Raw genomic sequence first — 14,078 nt, forward strand, 5'->3', positions numbered from 1 at the left:
CCCCTCCCCAGGCTGGACCCAGGGAACAGTGGCACCCCTGGGAGGGGGATCCCTGGGAGGCAGCAGGATGGACACACGGACACGGGCACAGCCGAGGTGACCCCCCCACCCCGCAGCCCCTCGGCCCCGTCACCTGCACCCAGGCACCCCGGGGGGGGGGGGGGGGGGCTTGTGGGTGCTGCCAGCACCCTGGGGACACCCGGTCGGGGGGTGCCACAGGGCTGCGTTGGTTGCAGTGGTGGGACACGGTGAATATTTGGGGGGCGGGGGGGGCCCCCAAATGTGTGTGTTATCTGGGGACGGGACACATTTACACCCCCCGGCCTGGGGTCAACCCCTGCCCAGTGCCAGCTTGGGGGGGGGGGGGGTCATTCACCACCCCCCCATCCCAGTACCCCCCTCCTGGAAAGCACAGCCGGGGTGCGGGGGCACCGCTGGGGCTTGGGGGGGGTCCCCACCGAACCCACTCTCTGCTGGCAAAGGGTGCCCTTTCGGTGCCACCCCTGCCCGGCCCTGGGGTGGCGGGTCCCCGGGGGAGGGTGACAGGCTGTAAATAGGGTGGGGGGCGGCGGGTGCCCCCCCCCCCCCCCCCCGCCGCGGCCATGCATGCGGCCGCCCGCGGTCTGTACCCCGCGGGCCCCAATAAACGCCCGTTTACCGGAGGCGACTCCCCCGCCACCGCCTCGGCACCTTCTTACGCCCCCCCCCCCCCCCCCAGCTCCGCGGGCACACGTACACCCCCTTGCGCGCACCCGTGCACCCACCCACCCGTGCTTACACCCACACCCCCGTGCACCCACACCCCTGTGCTCCCACCCTCCTCTTACACCCACACCCTGTATTCACCCCCCCCACCTCGGGTTCCCCCCCCCCCAGCACCCCCACCCACTGTCTCCCAGCCTCTCTCCCATGCAATGAGTTCCTCCGTGCTCAGCCCGCGGCACCCACCGGCCACGGCTCATCGTGCCACGGAGCCACTCGTGGGGCTTTGCCACGAGGCAGCGGATGCCACGGGGGGGTCCCACCGCCCCCTGCCCCCCCCCCCCCCCAGCACCCATGATGTGCCGTGCCTCAGTTTCCCCCATGCGGGTGTGGTGTGGTGGGTGCTGGGGTGCCATAAAGTCCCCGAGACGGGTGAGGGTGGAAGGGGGGGGGGGGGAGGGTGTCACTACTGTGTCCCTCGAGAGCCGTGGGGTGCAACGGGGATACGGGGACACCAGCACCCTGATCCTGCCCCGGATGCCAGCGCCCCGTGAGCTGGCAGCGAAAGCGGCGATTTCCCAACCGGCACGTGAGGCCGAGCCACCAACACCCCCCCCCCCACCCCCCCCCCGGGGTGACAGCCACCGAGGGAGACGGGACGGTCCCCGAGGAGCCTCGCCGGCCGGTTGGGAAGGTGAAGGCAGGGCTGGGGGGCTCGGAGTGGGACCAGGGAAGTGGGGGGGGGGGACGACACATGGGGGGGTCAGGGCATCTGCCTGCCCGCAGCCACGGCCTGCCCACGCCGGCGGGGGGGGGGGGGAAAGGCGGCAGCGGGCCCGCAGCGGCAGGGCTTGCGCAACCCTCGAGTGACGATGGCCGCCTGCCCGCAGCCCAGCGCCATGATGCCAGCGGGCCGGATCCCGCCACCTCTGCTGCTGGCGCTGCTACCGCTCGGCCTCGCCGTGCCGTGCTCCCCCCAACCCAACGTCACCCGTTTCGTCTGCACGGAGCCCACCCTGAGCGCCTTCCCCGCCGGGCTGCCCCCCGCCACCGTGGCCGTCTCGGTGGAGTTCACGGCGCTGGCCGTCCTCCTCCCCGCCGCCCTGGCCGGGCTGCCCCAGCTGCAGGAGCTCCATCTTTCCTCCAACCGCCTCGCCGCCCTCCCCGAAGCCCTCCTGCGCCCCGTGCCCACCCTGCGCGTCCTCGACCTGACGGATAACCTCCTCGCCGATCTCCCCGCCGGCATCTTCGCCGGCACCGGCGACCTCCGGCACTTGGTGCTGCGGGGGAACCGGTTGCGGGCGTTGCAACCCGCCTGGTTCCGGCACCTTCCCCGGCTGCTGTGGCTCGACCTGGCTGCCAACGCCTTGGCGGAGTTGCCGCCGGAGGTTTTCCGCCCTCTCCGTTCCCTCCGTAGCCTGGATCTGTCCCGCAACCGGCTGGCATCCCTGGCACCGGACGCGCTGGCGGGGCTGCGGGCGCTGGAGCGGCTCGACCTGGAGGGGAACCGGTTGGGCGCGCTGCCGCCCGCCGCCTTCGCGCCCGCGCCCCGCCCTTCGCCTCCTCTTCCTCCAGGATAACGAGCTGCGGGAGCTGCCCGCCGGCATCTTCGTCCCCCTGCGTCGCCTTCGCGTCCTCGACCTGGCGCGTAACCGCCTGCGGACGCTGGAGCTGCCCCCGCGACCCCCCGGCTCCGCGTTGGACCTCGACATCTCGGGCAACCCCTGGGTCTGCGAGTGCCCGCTGCTGGCGCTGCTGCGGCGGGCGGCCCCGCGGCTCACGGCCGCCCGCGACACCCTCTGCGCCAGCCCCGCGCCCCGCCGGGGACGGGAGGTGGCCGCCGTCAGCCGGGTTGGGGACGCGGGCTGTGAGCCCGAGGGGGACGGGCAACGCCTGCCAGACCCCTGGGCGAGGGGCTCGGCGTCACCGGAGGTGCCCGGGTACGTCACCTCCCTCCCTGCCGCTCTGTCCCCAGCGGAGGTGAGCTCTCCTGGGGAAACTGAGGCAGAGAGAGACGGGGGCGCGGCCGTCCCCATCCCGACGGCCCCCGTCCCCATCCCGTGATGCCCACCCCAGTGGCCCCCGGCCCCTTCCCACCCGGCTCAGGCTGTCCCACGTCCCTGTCACCGTCCCGCCTGGCACCCGCCCCTGTCCCCACCCCGCAAGAGCACATTAAACACGGTCACTTGGTGCCACCGCACGCTTTCTCCTGCGTGTCGTCCTGTGAAGTCCCCGGGGATAAGGCAGCGATGGGCACCACGTCACCCGGCCGTGCCCGTCCCACACCCGCTGTGTCCCCTGCCCCTTCCCAGCCTGCTCCCCCACGGGGCCACCCCCTGGGATTGCCCGCCACCCTCTGGCGTTGCTCACCGCTGGGTGACACTGCCGTCCCCTGGCCTGAGCACCCACGGGGACTGGGGGAGACTGGGACCTCTGCTTGGCTTGGGGACATCTGGCTTGGGGACATTTGGTGCGGAGATGCTTGGCACGGGGACACCTAGTGTTGGGTCACTCGGCATGGGGACACTTGGCATGGAGATGCTTGGCAAGGGGACAGCTGGTGTGGGGACGCGTATCAAGGGGACACTTGGTGTGGAGATGTTTGGCATGGGGACGCTTGGCGTGGGGACATCTGGCGTGGGGTCACTTGGCGTGGGGACACCTGGGGTGGGGACACTGGCCATGGAGATGCTTGGCGTGGGGACACTTGGTGCGGGGACACACGGCAAGGGGACACTTGGCATGGAGATGTTTGGCCTGGGGACACCTGAGGTGGGGTCACTCGGGGTGGGGACACGTGGCGAAGGGACACCGGGGGGGGGGGGGGGGACGGGGACGGACGACGTGACACTTGGCACCGGGCGGTGGCTGGGGGCCCCCTGGCCGCCCACCCGGGACGGGGTTCCCGAGGTGTCCCCGCCGGTGTCCCCGGGGGGGGTGGGACGTTGCGGAACCTCCGGGGCAGGATCGGGCCCCCCCACCCCGAGCCCCGTCGCGATCCCACGTGGGAGCCCCCACGTGGCGGCACCCCCCCCTCCGCCAAAGCCCGCCCCACCCCTCCGGCCCGCCCCTCCTCCTAATTGGTGGCGACGCTGCCCTCCCCTTCGTTGATTGGTTCCCGCCGCCAACTATGAATCCGGCTCTGGGCGGGGACGGGGGATCGCGACCTCGGATCGCGATCACGACCGGGGGTCGCGACAGACCCCCACGGCCCCCTCCCGTAAGTGCCGTCCCTGGGACTTGGCGGTAGTTGGAGGGTGGAAAACGGGCCGGGGGGGGGGGGGGGGGGCTCCGGGGGGGGATCCGGGGGTTCCCCGGGGGGGGTCGGGGGGATCCGGGGGTTCCCCGGGGGGGGGCGGCTTCAGGCAGGACAGCAGGGACCGAGGGGGGGTCCCCCAGGTGTCCCCTGCCTGTCCCCCGTCCGCCCCTCCGGGATGGGTGCCCCCGGAGCACCCCAGGGACCCCAAGGGGACCTGCCCCCCCCCCCCCAGGACTTGCCCCCCCGGGGTGCACAGGGCCAGGCCGGGGGGGGGGGGGCAGCAGGGCAGGGACACTGCCGTGTCCCCCGTGGGACCCAGGGTGCAGCCATGTGACAGTGGGACACCCCAAAGGGCAAAGACGCTGCCGGGGGGGGGGACGGACACTGGGCGGGGGGGGGCTGCCGGCTGCTCCGCTCCCTGCGGTGGGTCCTGGGGGTGCCCCGGCCGAGGGGACAGTGACCGGTGGCACGTCCTCACCGCAGGCTTGCGAAAGGCGAATCCAGCCCGGCTTCCGGCTGAATCACCCAAAAACCCTTCCCGGCCCCAAACGGGGATGGGGGGACCCAAGAGGGGATGGGGGGGACCCAAGCCCACCGCATCCCAGCAGGGCAGGAGGCCAGCCTCGTCCCCAAACCCCTTCCGGACCCCCCATGACATCCCCTTGAAGAGCTCGGAGGCTTCCGACTGCCTCCCACTCATGTCATGAGTTGATGGGTCTCAGCCCTCGGAGGAGTTGGGGCTCTGGGGGGGGGCGTGCTGGGGGGGCTCGGCCCCACCGCGTGCTGCTTTCCTCGGCATGGTGAGGGGCGGCCGTGGGGCTCAGCCACCCCGGGGGTCCACACCGGGCTCAGCCACCCCGTGATCTTTTTCTTCCCGCCGCAGCCGCTGCTGCCATGTCGGCCGAAAACTCCGTGCCGGCAGAGGATGGGCAGGAGATGAAGGTAGGGGTGCAAGGAGGGTGGTGGTGGGGGGGTCTACGGGCATCGCTGGGGACCCCGGCTCACCGCCATCCCCCCCGGCAGAGCATGGTAAGCCGGGTGGCCAGCCTGGCCCTGGTGAGCTGTGCCTGCGGTGCCGTCTCCACGGCGTACGCCTCCACCAAGGAGAGCCACCCCTACGTCAAGTCCGTCTGCGACGTCGCCGAAAAGGGGGTGAAGACGCTGACGGCGGCGGCGGTCAGCGGGGCCCAGCCCATCCTCACCAAGCTGGAGCCGCAGAGTGAGTGGGGCTGGGGGGGGGGGGGGGACGGGCAGCACCCCATGGGTTTTGGGGTGCCCGAAAACTGGCCCCAGACAGAGCTCTCGTAAGGCGGCAGGGTAGGGAAAAGCTGTTTTCTCATCTTCAGTTTTCACCACCAATAAACACACCTGCAAAGGGCTGGAGAGGCTGGAGGGGAAGCTGGGGGTGGGGGCCAGCACCTCATGAGTTTTGGGGTACCCCAAAAACTGGCCCTAGCAGAGTTCTTGCAAGGCAGCAGGATATTAAAAACCGTCTGTTTTCACGTCTCCAGTTTCCACCGCCAACGAATACGCCTGCAAAGGGCTGGATAAGCTGGAGGAGAAACTGCCCATCCTGCAGCAGCCCCCGGAGAAGGTAACGTCTCCCCTGGGGGACACGGAAAGGGGCGGGGGGGGCCAGCGCTGGGCGAGGTGCTGGGACAAGGCGTCCCTCTGCTGTCCCCTCCCAGGTGGTGGCAGGGACCAGGGAGCTGGTGTCGTCCACCGTGAGCGGCGCGGTGGGCCTGGCCCGCGGCGCGGTGCAGGGCGGCGTGGAGAGGACGCGCTCGGCGCTGGGCACCGGCGTCAGCACCGTGGTGGGCTCCCGCGTGGGCCGGCTGCTGGCCACGGGGGTGGACACGGTACTGGGAAAATCGGAGGAGCTGGTGGAACGATACTTGCCTGGGACGGACGAGGAGCTGGGTGAGTGTTGATTGCGCCGCACTGGAAACCATCTCCCAAATTTGGGGGTGCCCAGGACCCCCGCCCCGTTGCTCAGCACCGCCCCGGCATCGCTTGCACCCGGTGCCCCTGCTTAGCCCCCCACGGTGGTGCCTGGGCAGCTCTGCCGTGCCAGGGCAGCGCCGAGCCCCCCGCGGTGCCCACGGCCACCGCGACACCGCGCGGGGGACGGTCCCCACTCGGTGGGAACCCAAAGCCGGGGAACGCGACGCGGCGGTGGGTGAACTCTCACCTGGAAACCAGAAAGCAAATATAGCCCCGCTCCACCCGCCCCGGGTATTTATAGCTCGGCACGGGGTAGTGGTGGGCAGAACTGGCCCCGTGTCACGGCAGAGGTGACCGGAGAGGCCACCTGGCTTTTTGGTGACTCCTCCACACGACCTGGTGGCCAAGCATCCCGTGGGTGGGCACCCCTGCGTCCCTGCGACAGGGCGCGGAGCTCGGGGGTTTCATCCCAGCGCCGGCGGCGGGATGCTCCGGTGCCCGGCACGGGATGGTCCGGTGCCCGGCACGGGATGGTCCGGCCACGCGGTTCTCACCCCCCGGTCCCGCAGCGGCAACGGCGGCAGGCGCGGAGGCGGCCACGCCGGAGCGGCAGAGGCGGTGGCAGAGCTACTTCGTCCGCGTGGGCTCGCTCTCGGCCAAGCTGCGGCACCGAGCCCTGCGGCGCTCGCTGGGTGAGCTGCAGCGGGCACGGCACAGCGCCCAGCAGGTCCTGGCCCAGCTGCACCACATCATCGAGCTGGTAAGGATGTGGCGGGCACCGTGCCAGCCCCGTGCCAGGCCGGCACCCCCCCCCCCCCCCCCCCGCCCGGTGTTCTCCCACCCTGCTGTCCCTTCCCCTAGATCGAGCACGGGCGGCAGGGAATGGACGGGTCCCTGTACGGTGCCCGCCAGCACCTCCACCGCATGTGGCTGGAGTGGAGCCACCAGGATGCCGTGCCCACGGAGGAGAGCGAGGTACGGGGTGGGGGTACCATGGAGGACACCAAGGTATGAGGGTGGGGGCCCATGCCCGTGGAGGACACCGAGATACGGGGGTCCGAGGGGGGCCGGGCGGGAGGACCGTCGCACCCCAGGGTCGCCGCTGCCTTGCAGGTTGAGGCACGGACGCTGACCATGCTGCGTGGGCTCCTGCGCCAGCTCCACGCCGCTTGCACCCGCCTGGCCGCCGGCGCCTGGGGTTTACCCAGCAGCGTGCAGGAGACGGTGGGACACGTCCGGCACGGCGTGGAAGGCGTGCAGGCTTCCCTCTCCCACGCCCATTCCTTCCACGACCTTTCGGGTTTGGTGCTGGCGCAGAGCCGGGAGACGGTGATGCGGGCGCAATTGAGCATCGACGAGCTGCTGGAGTACGTGGGGCAGCACGCGCCCCTGCCGTGGCTGGTGGGACCCTTCGCCCCGGCGCTGGTGGAGTATCCGGAGGATGTCCCCATTGAGATGGCCAAGTGGGAGGGTTGTATCACCGTGGGGGACACGCACCAGGTGCCCGCTCCGCCGCGGCTCTGCAGCCAGCGCTGAGCCACCGAATTTGGGGGAGCACCCACCCGCCTGCGGCGGCGAAGCCCATCCCCGCCGGGGACGCGGTGACGATGGACTCGGCGACCCGGCGTGGGACCACTGATGCCGCAGCCGGGGACTCGTTCGGGGAGGGAGGGGACGGTGGCACATGGAGGGCACGGCGTGTGCCCAGCCCTGCCCGTCCGGGGCTCTCCGCAGTGTCCCCGAGCCGGGGGAGCGTCAGGATTTCTTGTCTTAGCTGCTTCAAAGCACTTTAACGAGGAAGAAAACAACTTTTTAGGCCTTAAAATGACTCACAGCCTGTAGCACCGTCCGCGGCAGAGCCACCACGTCGTGCCGGGCTCGCCGGGGGGGCTCGGCAGGGGTGGCAGAACTGGGGGGCACGGGGTGACCCCGTGGGGAGGGTTTCACCGGCGGGGTGCTGGGTTGGGGAGAGCGATGCGGGTGCCGGCGGGGTGCTGGGATGGAGGGTGCCGGTGGGGTGCCGGGGCTGCTGGACTGTGAACCGCGGCCGTGTGGCACTGGACTTTGTCCTGGTTATCACCGCCACGGGGCTGGGCGCGGAGTATCCCCGACATTGCGGGCGCAGCGGGGTGCCACTGGGTCCCCCCGGAATTCTCCGTCTTCCTGCCACCGGCACCCACTGGGACCAGTCTGACCTTCTCCGCTGGGCAAGTTGGGCCGCACGGGGAACACTGGGAGCCCCGTGCTGGTGGACACCCCCCCCCCCCCCGGGGGGGGGGGGGGGGGATTTGGGGGGGGGGGTCAGTGCCTGATCTGTCCCGGGGGGGGTCGGTGCAGCCCGATCCCGGGGGGAATCTGGTCCCGGGGGGGGGGGATCGGTACGGCCCGGCCCGGGGGGGGGGGGGCCCGTCCCGGTGCCGGTCCCGGTGCCCCCAGCGGGTCGGTGCTCCCGGACCGCCCCGGGCCGGCCCCGGCTGGGCGGGACCCGGTCACATGCGCTCGGGGCCGGGCTCCGGGGCTATATAAAGGCCGGTGGGGAGGGAAGGGGCGAGCCCGAGGGTTGGTTTGGCTTCCGGAGGTGAGAACCCGGTCCCGGTCCCGGTCCCGGTCCCGGTCCCGGTCCCGGTCCCGGTCCCGGTCCCGGTCCCGGTCCCGGTCCCGGTCCCGGTCCCGGTCCCGGTCCCGGTCCCGGTGGATCTCTGGGACCCCCCTGTCCTTTGGGGGCCCGAAATGGGTGAGGGGTGTCCTAGGGAGGGGGGGGGTAACTTTGGGGTTCCCCCATACCGGGGGGGGGGGGGGTCTGGCCGCACTCACGGTCCGTGTCGTGTGTCGTCGTCCCCCCCAGTCCCACCATGGCCACCAGTGAGCCCGGGACGGCGCAGCCCAAGGCGGAGGAGCAGCAGCAGGTCAGTGGGGGTAAGGGGGGAGTTGGGGTGGGGGTCTCCAGGGGGTCCCTCCCTGGGGCCAGGGCTCTGGGTTATCCTACGCTTGGGTGGGCTTGGAGGGGCCTCGGAGTACCCCAAAGTCATCCTTGGGGGGTTGGGGACATATGGTGGCCCCCATCCCCTATGAGATTTGGGGCTCCATCACCCCCCCACACACACACGTGTGGTCCCCTGGGACTCTCCGTCCTCCTGCCACAGGCACCCACTGGGACCAGTCTGACCTTCTCCACTGGGCAAGTTGGGGGGGAACGGGGAACACGGGGAGCCCTGTGCTGGGGGATCACCTCCAAGGGGGGGACTGGGTTTCAGGGGGGATCAGTGCCTGATCCATCCCGGGGGGTTCGGTGTGGGTGTAGCCAGGGTGGTGGTGGTGGGGGGGAACCCCCACACTCATCCGGACCCCTTCGCACCCCCAGAGCATCGGGACGCGGGTGGCCAACCTGCCCCTGGTGAGCTCTGCCTACGGCATGGTCTCCACGGCGTACGCCTCCACCAAGGAGAGCCACCCCTACGTCAAGTCCGTCTGCGACGTCGCCGAAAAGGGGGTGAAGACGCTGACGGCGGCGGCGGTCAGCGGGGCCCAGCCCATCCTCACCAAGCTGGAGCCGCAGAGTGAGTGGGGCTGGGGGGGGGGGGGGGGGATGGGCAGCACCCCATGGGTTTTGGGGTGCCCGAAAACTGGCCCCAGACAGAGCTCTCGTAAGGCGGCAGGGTAGGGAAAAGCTGTTTTCTCATCTTCAGTTTTCACCACCAATAAACACACCTGCAAAGGGCTGGAGAGGCTGGAGGGGAAGCTGGGGGTGGGGGCCAGCACCTCATGAGTTTTGGGGTACCCCAAAAACTGGCCCTAGCAGAGTTCTTGCAAGGCAGCAGGATATTAAAAACCGCCTGTTTTCACGTCTCCAGTTTCCACCGCCAACGAATACGCCTGCAAAGGGCTGGATAAGCTGGAGGAGAAGCTCCCCATCCTGCAGCAGCCCCCGGAGAAGGTAATGGGGTGGGCGAACACGCTCAAGGTGTGTCGTCCCCCCCCAGCGCTGCTTAACAGAGGGTTCCCCCCCCACCCCTCCCCACCAGCTCATCTCGGACACCAAGCAGCTTGTGACCTCCACGGTGACGGGGGCCAAGGATGTCCTGACCAGCACCGTGGCTGGTGCCAAGGACGCGGTGACCAGCCGGGTGACGGGCGTGATGGACATGACCAAAGGAGCCGTGCAGGGCAGCGTGGAGCTGACCAAGTCGGCGGTGAGCAGTGGTGTCAGCACCGTCATGGGCTCGACCGTGGGCCAGATGGTGGTGAGCGGGATGGGCTCCGTGCTGGAGAAGTCGGAGGAGCTGGTGGACCATTACCTGCCCATGACGGATGAGGAGCTGGGTAAGGAGCTGATCACAACCCCCTGGAGATGTGTCATGGGCTTAGGGGTCCCCTTGGAGAGGGGTGGGGAGAGCCTGGGCAGAGCGATGTTGGCTCTACGTGGGGTTGGTAGCGGTGGGGCCACTTCAGCAGCTCTTCTCCCACAGCCAAACTGGCCACGGCCGTGGAGGGCTTCGAAACGGAGCAGCAGAAGCAGCAGCAGAGCTACTTTGTGCGCCTGGGCTCCCTCTCGACCAAGCTGCGGCACCGAGCCCTCCAGCACTCGCTGGGCAAGCTGCAGAGCGCCCGCCGCAGCAGCCAGGACCTGCTGGCCCAGCTCCAGCGCACCCTCGACCTGGTAGGACCCATCCCTGTGTACATTTCCCCCCCCCTCCATGCCACCCTGGGGTTGCAGCAGCCCCCCCCCCATGCACCAGGCTCTGCCTTTCCTCCCAGGTGGAGCACCTCAAGCAGGGCATGGACCAGAAGCTGCAGGGAGGGCAGGAGAAGCTGCAGCAGATGTGGCTGGAGTGGAGCAAGAAGCAACCGGGTGGTGGCAAAGACCTGGTGCCACCAGAGGTAGGTTAAGGACAGGGGGACCCTGGGGTAAGGCAGTGTCCCCCCCGCCCGACCCCTCACCACCCCTTTGTGCCCCCCCCCCTCCTTGCAGCAGGTGGAGTCGGGCACGCTGGTCCTGCTGCAGGGCTTGACGCAGCAGCTCCAAAGCTCCTGCCAGCCCTTGGTGTCCAGCCTCCAGGGTCTCCCCGCCAGCATCCAGGACACGGCGGGGCAGGTCCGGCAAAACGTGGAGGAGCTACGGGCAGCCCTCGCCTCCGCCGCCTCCCTGCAGGATGTGTCGGGCAGCGTGCTGGCCCGAGCCCGTGCCCACGCCGCCAAAGCTCGCCAGCTGATGGACGAGCTGGTGGAGCACGTCGCCCACAACACCCCCCTGACCTGGCTGGTGGGACCCTTTGCCCCTTCAGGCCAGCACCTGGTGGACCTGGAGATGAAATAGCAGCTTCTGGGGTGGGGTGATATCGGTGTGTCCCCCGCCAAAGCCTCGTTAGGAGCATCTACTAACCCCTGCCTGGCCCACCTTGCCTATAACCTTAATGCCTGCCTGGACGGGGGACCCCTCCTGCCTGCCCCACGTGCAGCTCTGTCCCTTGTCCCCTGTGCCGGGGAGGTGCAGTAACGTGCCTTGGTTCCCCCAAGTGCCTCTCGAGGTCACCTCCAGCCCCCGGCTGGATCCCCCGTGTCCCTTTGTCCTCGGTGCCTTCAAGCCCCTGGTCTTGTAGGGTTGGGGACGGCTCATGAAGCAATAAACTCTGGTTAGTTTTGCACTGGACTGAGGCTTCTTTGGGGGGGGATAGGGTGGTTGGGGGCGGTCCGTATGGCTGCATCCCACTTCAAGCAGGGGCTGAGTGATGATGTCATAGCCCTGCGTGACCTCACAGGGGCTGGGAGGCACTGGAGGGGATAGCCTGGTGCTGAACCCCCAGGATGCCGGCCTCTTCCCCCTGTCCCTGAGCAGAGCCCTTGGCTGAGGGTGAGTGAAGGGGGGGGGGGGTGCTGGAGGAACACCCCCATCCCTCCCAGGCCTCAGGACCCTCGTGTCCCAGGTCCCCCACCCATCCTACAGCTGAGCAAAACCCCCTGGTCTGTCCCTTGTCCCGGTGGGACCAGGGCTGTCCTGGAGCAGGATGCCCCCAGCCCAAGGGGCACAGACAAGCCCATCCTGGGGGGCTCAGGCAGCAGGGTCTGGCAGTGGGGGGGGTGCAGGGTGGGACCTGCTTATCCCAACATCCCATGCAATGTCACCCACCTCCCCAGTGACGATAGCCCCAGGGCACCGTCCTCGGGCACGGGCCTGCAGCATCACAGCAGCAGGTCGGTGCGGGGGCTGAGCTGGACCCCAGGGCCCCCCCGGTGTGGCTCAGCCCTTCACCCTTCACAGCTTGCCATGAGCCGGCTGCCCACCCATCCTGCCAGCAGCCCCCCCCATGCACCCCAGAGGTGATGGGCACCGAGGCCAACTCAGACCCCATCCTGGGCAACCCCCCCCCCGGGCTGCCGTGCAGGCATTGGGGCTCCATGGCACCTGCCTGCACCCCAGGTGTCAGTCCTGTGCCCCCCCCCAGTCAGAGCCACCTGGGACCCCCGTGGATGAGGCCACCCCGCAGCCATCCCAGCAGGTACCCCGTCCCCGGGGGCTGTGCCCCTCCTTGGGGTCCCGCAGGTCCCTGGAGGGGACGGTGGCCGTGTCCCAGGGGTGCGTGTCCGACGGCAGCCCCCGTGCCCCCCGGGCTGCTGCAGGTTCTGCCCCGAGGGGGTCCCCCCCACATGCAACTGGGAGTCCCCGAGGACACCAGTTCCAGCATCCCCTCGGTTGTGGGCACCATCCTCCGCGCCTTGCTGGGCACCACAGTGGCACGGCTCTTCCTCCACAGCACGGAGCGGGTGCTGGATATGTCCCAGCGGTGGCTGAACCGTTACCAGCCCCCGGGTGAGAGGCAGGCGGGTAAGAGACCCCGGGATGCTGCTGGGGGTCCCCGTGTCCCCCTCACCCCAGGATGATGCTGGGGCCCAGCATCCCACATCCAGCCCTTCTTTCCCCGCAGGGGACGAGGCTGCGGCGGGGCTGAATTTGGTCTCGGCAGGGATTCTCCGGCACAGCCGCCTCCTTCCCCTCGGCTCCCTCTCCAGTGACGCCAGGAGCCGAGCCGTGGCCTTGGTGCAGCAGCTCCGGCAGAAGCAGCTGGACGCTCCTCACCGACGTGCCCAGCTCCGGCACATCCTCGACGTGGTGAGAACCGCCGGTTCACGGTGCTGGGGCTTGGAAGGGGGGATCCCCACCGTGCCCGGGACCCCCCCCCAATCATACCCACGGTGCCATTCCTCCCGCAGCTGGAAGCCATGCAGCAAAGCTCGGAGCACAACAGCCAGGAGACGCGGCTGTGCGGGAACCAGGCACGGGCACATCCCTATCCACCCCCTGCCTCTCCCGGCACCCGGGCGACGCCGGCCGAGGGGTGCCGGACCCCCGCGACGTTGCCAGGGCAGGCGCTGGCCGTGGGTCGGATGCTGGCGCAGGAGCTGCGGGATGCTTGGGTGCAGCTGCGGGCTCAGGTCGGGCAGCTGCCAGCCCTGCTGCAGCAGGCAGCGTGGCGAGCCCGGCGCGGCGTGGCCGAGCTCCACGGCGCTTTCAGCCGGGCCGAGTCCCTCTGGGAGCTTCTGGGGACCGTGGTGGCCCGAGGACGCGACGTGGTGGCCCGGGTCTGGGAGGCGCTGGCGGCGGTGCCGTGGCTGGAGGATGTCGCCGAGGCTGCCGGCACAGCGGTACCGCGCACCGCCCCGCCGCACCCCCAAACCTAGGGGTGCCCCAAATACAACCAGCCACAGCCACACCTCCCGTGTGAGGGTCCGAACCCTTGCTGCAACCTCGCTGGTACCAACACGGCTCTGCTCACGTTCACGTCCGCGTCTCGGCGTTATTCTGTCGTTTCCCCCCCCCCCCCCGGTGCTGCCATCATCTGCGATGATGGCAATGAGGGAATTTGGGGTGGGGGAGGACAGACAGCTTGACCTCGTATCCACCTTTAAATCGCCCCTCCTGGGCATGAGGTGACACGTCCCAGTGTCCCCATCCACCTTCTCCAGCATTGGGGGGGGCCCCCCCCCCAGCGTCTCCCCAGCCCGGGGAATGGGGCTGAGCGCCGGCCCCGCACCTGGCAGCAGCATCCATCTCACCCCATCTCAACCCCCGCCTCCCGCTTCCCGGCAGTTGGGCAAGAGGCACGCGGGGGCTTTTTTTGGGTTTTATTTGGGTTTTGTTTACGGAGGGCTGGAGCATGAAATCAGCCCTGGAAAAAAC

At 69.8% G+C, this 14,078-nt stretch overlaps 4 protein-coding genes across 6 annotated transcripts; all 4 read left to right on the forward strand.

Annotated features, from left to right (window-relative positions):
• Window positions 1-1,148: 1,148 nt before the first annotated feature.
• Window positions 1,149-2,902, forward strand: LRG1 (leucine rich alpha-2-glycoprotein 1). Its single transcript, XM_030033391.1, is given in 3 exon segments — window positions 1,149-1,396; window positions 1,598-2,249; window positions 2,251-2,902. Coding segments are annotated over 2 exon segments (1,164 nt in total). The 5' UTR covers window positions 1,149-1,396; window positions 1,598-1,601; the 3' UTR covers window positions 2,767-2,902.
• An 878-nt stretch (window positions 2,903-3,780) lies between these two features.
• On the forward strand, window positions 3,781-7,730 carry LOC115349299 (perilipin-3-like). The gene is made up of 8 exons (XM_030033379.2): window positions 3,781-3,922; window positions 4,845-4,903; window positions 4,985-5,180; window positions 5,473-5,555; window positions 5,650-5,881; window positions 6,475-6,665; window positions 6,767-6,880; window positions 7,019-7,730. The coding sequence occupies exons 2-8, from the start codon at window positions 4,856-4,858 to the stop codon at window positions 7,439-7,441; spliced, it is 1,287 nt and encodes a 428-aa protein (XP_029889239.1). The 5' UTR covers window positions 3,781-3,922; window positions 4,845-4,855; the 3' UTR covers window positions 7,442-7,730.
• Window positions 7,731-8,092: 362 nt separating this feature from the next.
• On the forward strand, window positions 8,093-11,547 carry LOC115349298 (perilipin-3-like). 3 transcript variants are annotated; one of them, XM_030033378.1, is made up of 8 exons: window positions 8,093-8,112; window positions 8,751-8,811; window positions 9,267-9,462; window positions 9,757-9,839; window positions 9,928-10,225; window positions 10,372-10,562; window positions 10,661-10,783; window positions 10,875-11,547. In XM_030033378.1, exons 2-8 carry the CDS (start codon window positions 8,758-8,760, stop codon window positions 11,217-11,219), a joined length of 1,290 nt encoding a protein of 429 aa, XP_029889238.1. In that variant the 5' UTR covers window positions 8,093-8,112; window positions 8,751-8,757; the 3' UTR covers window positions 11,220-11,547. The 3 variants fall into 3 exon arrangements, with proteins under 3 accessions (XP_029889238.1, XP_029889237.1, XP_029889235.1); XM_030033377.2 differs by lacking the exon at window positions 8,093-8,112 and adding an exon at window positions 8,425-8,483; XM_030033375.2 differs by lacking the exon at window positions 8,093-8,112 and adding an exon at window positions 8,453-8,483 and having other exon boundaries at window positions 9,261-9,462.
• A 1,000-nt stretch (window positions 11,548-12,547) lies between these two features.
• On the forward strand, window positions 12,548-13,602 carry LOC115349035. The gene is made up of 3 exons (XM_030032704.1): window positions 12,548-12,725; window positions 12,826-13,010; window positions 13,112-13,602. The coding sequence occupies exons 1-3, from the start codon at window positions 12,548-12,550 to the stop codon at window positions 13,577-13,579; spliced, it is 831 nt and encodes a 276-aa protein (XP_029888564.1). The 3' UTR covers window positions 13,580-13,602.
• Window positions 13,603-14,078: the final 476 nt, after the last annotated feature.

This window comes from Aquila chrysaetos, chromosome 12 (assembly GCF_900496995.4).
Source record: "Aquila chrysaetos chrysaetos chromosome 12, bAquChr1.4, whole genome shotgun sequence".
NCBI classification, from domain to species: Eukaryota; Metazoa; Chordata; class Aves; order Accipitriformes; family Accipitridae; genus Aquila; species Aquila chrysaetos.

Coding starts and splice junctions, on each gene's coding strand:
- LOC115349035 (XM_030032704.1), top strand. CDS start 12,548: ATGCAACTGGGAGTCCCCGAGGACACCAGTTCCAGCATCCCCTCGGTT. Junction 12,726..12,825: donor CCCGGGTGAGAGGCAGGCGG/GTAAGAGACCCC, acceptor CTTTCCCCGCAG/GGGACGAGGCTGCGGCGGGG. Junction 13,011..13,111: donor TCCGGCACATCCTCGACGTG/GTGAGAACCGCC, acceptor TTCCTCCCGCAG/CTGGAAGCCATGCAGCAAAG.
- LOC115349299 (XM_030033379.2), top strand. CDS start 4,856: ATGTCGGCCGAAAACTCCGTGCCGGCAGAGGATGGGCAGGAGATGAAG. Junction 5,181..5,472: donor CACCAAGCTGGAGCCGCAGA/GTGAGTGGGGCT, acceptor TCACGTCTCCAG/TTTCCACCGCCAACGAATAC. Junction 5,882..6,474: donor TGGGACGGACGAGGAGCTGG/GTGAGTGTTGAT, acceptor CCGGTCCCGCAG/CGGCAACGGCGGCAGGCGCG.
- LOC115349298 (XM_030033375.2), top strand. CDS start 8,758: ATGGCCACCAGTGAGCCCGGGACGGCGCAGCCCAAGGCGGAGGAGCAG. Junction 9,463..9,756: donor CACCAAGCTGGAGCCGCAGA/GTGAGTGGGGCT, acceptor TCACGTCTCCAG/TTTCCACCGCCAACGAATAC. Junction 10,563..10,660: donor TCCAGCGCACCCTCGACCTG/GTAGGACCCATC, acceptor CTTTCCTCCCAG/GTGGAGCACCTCAAGCAGGG.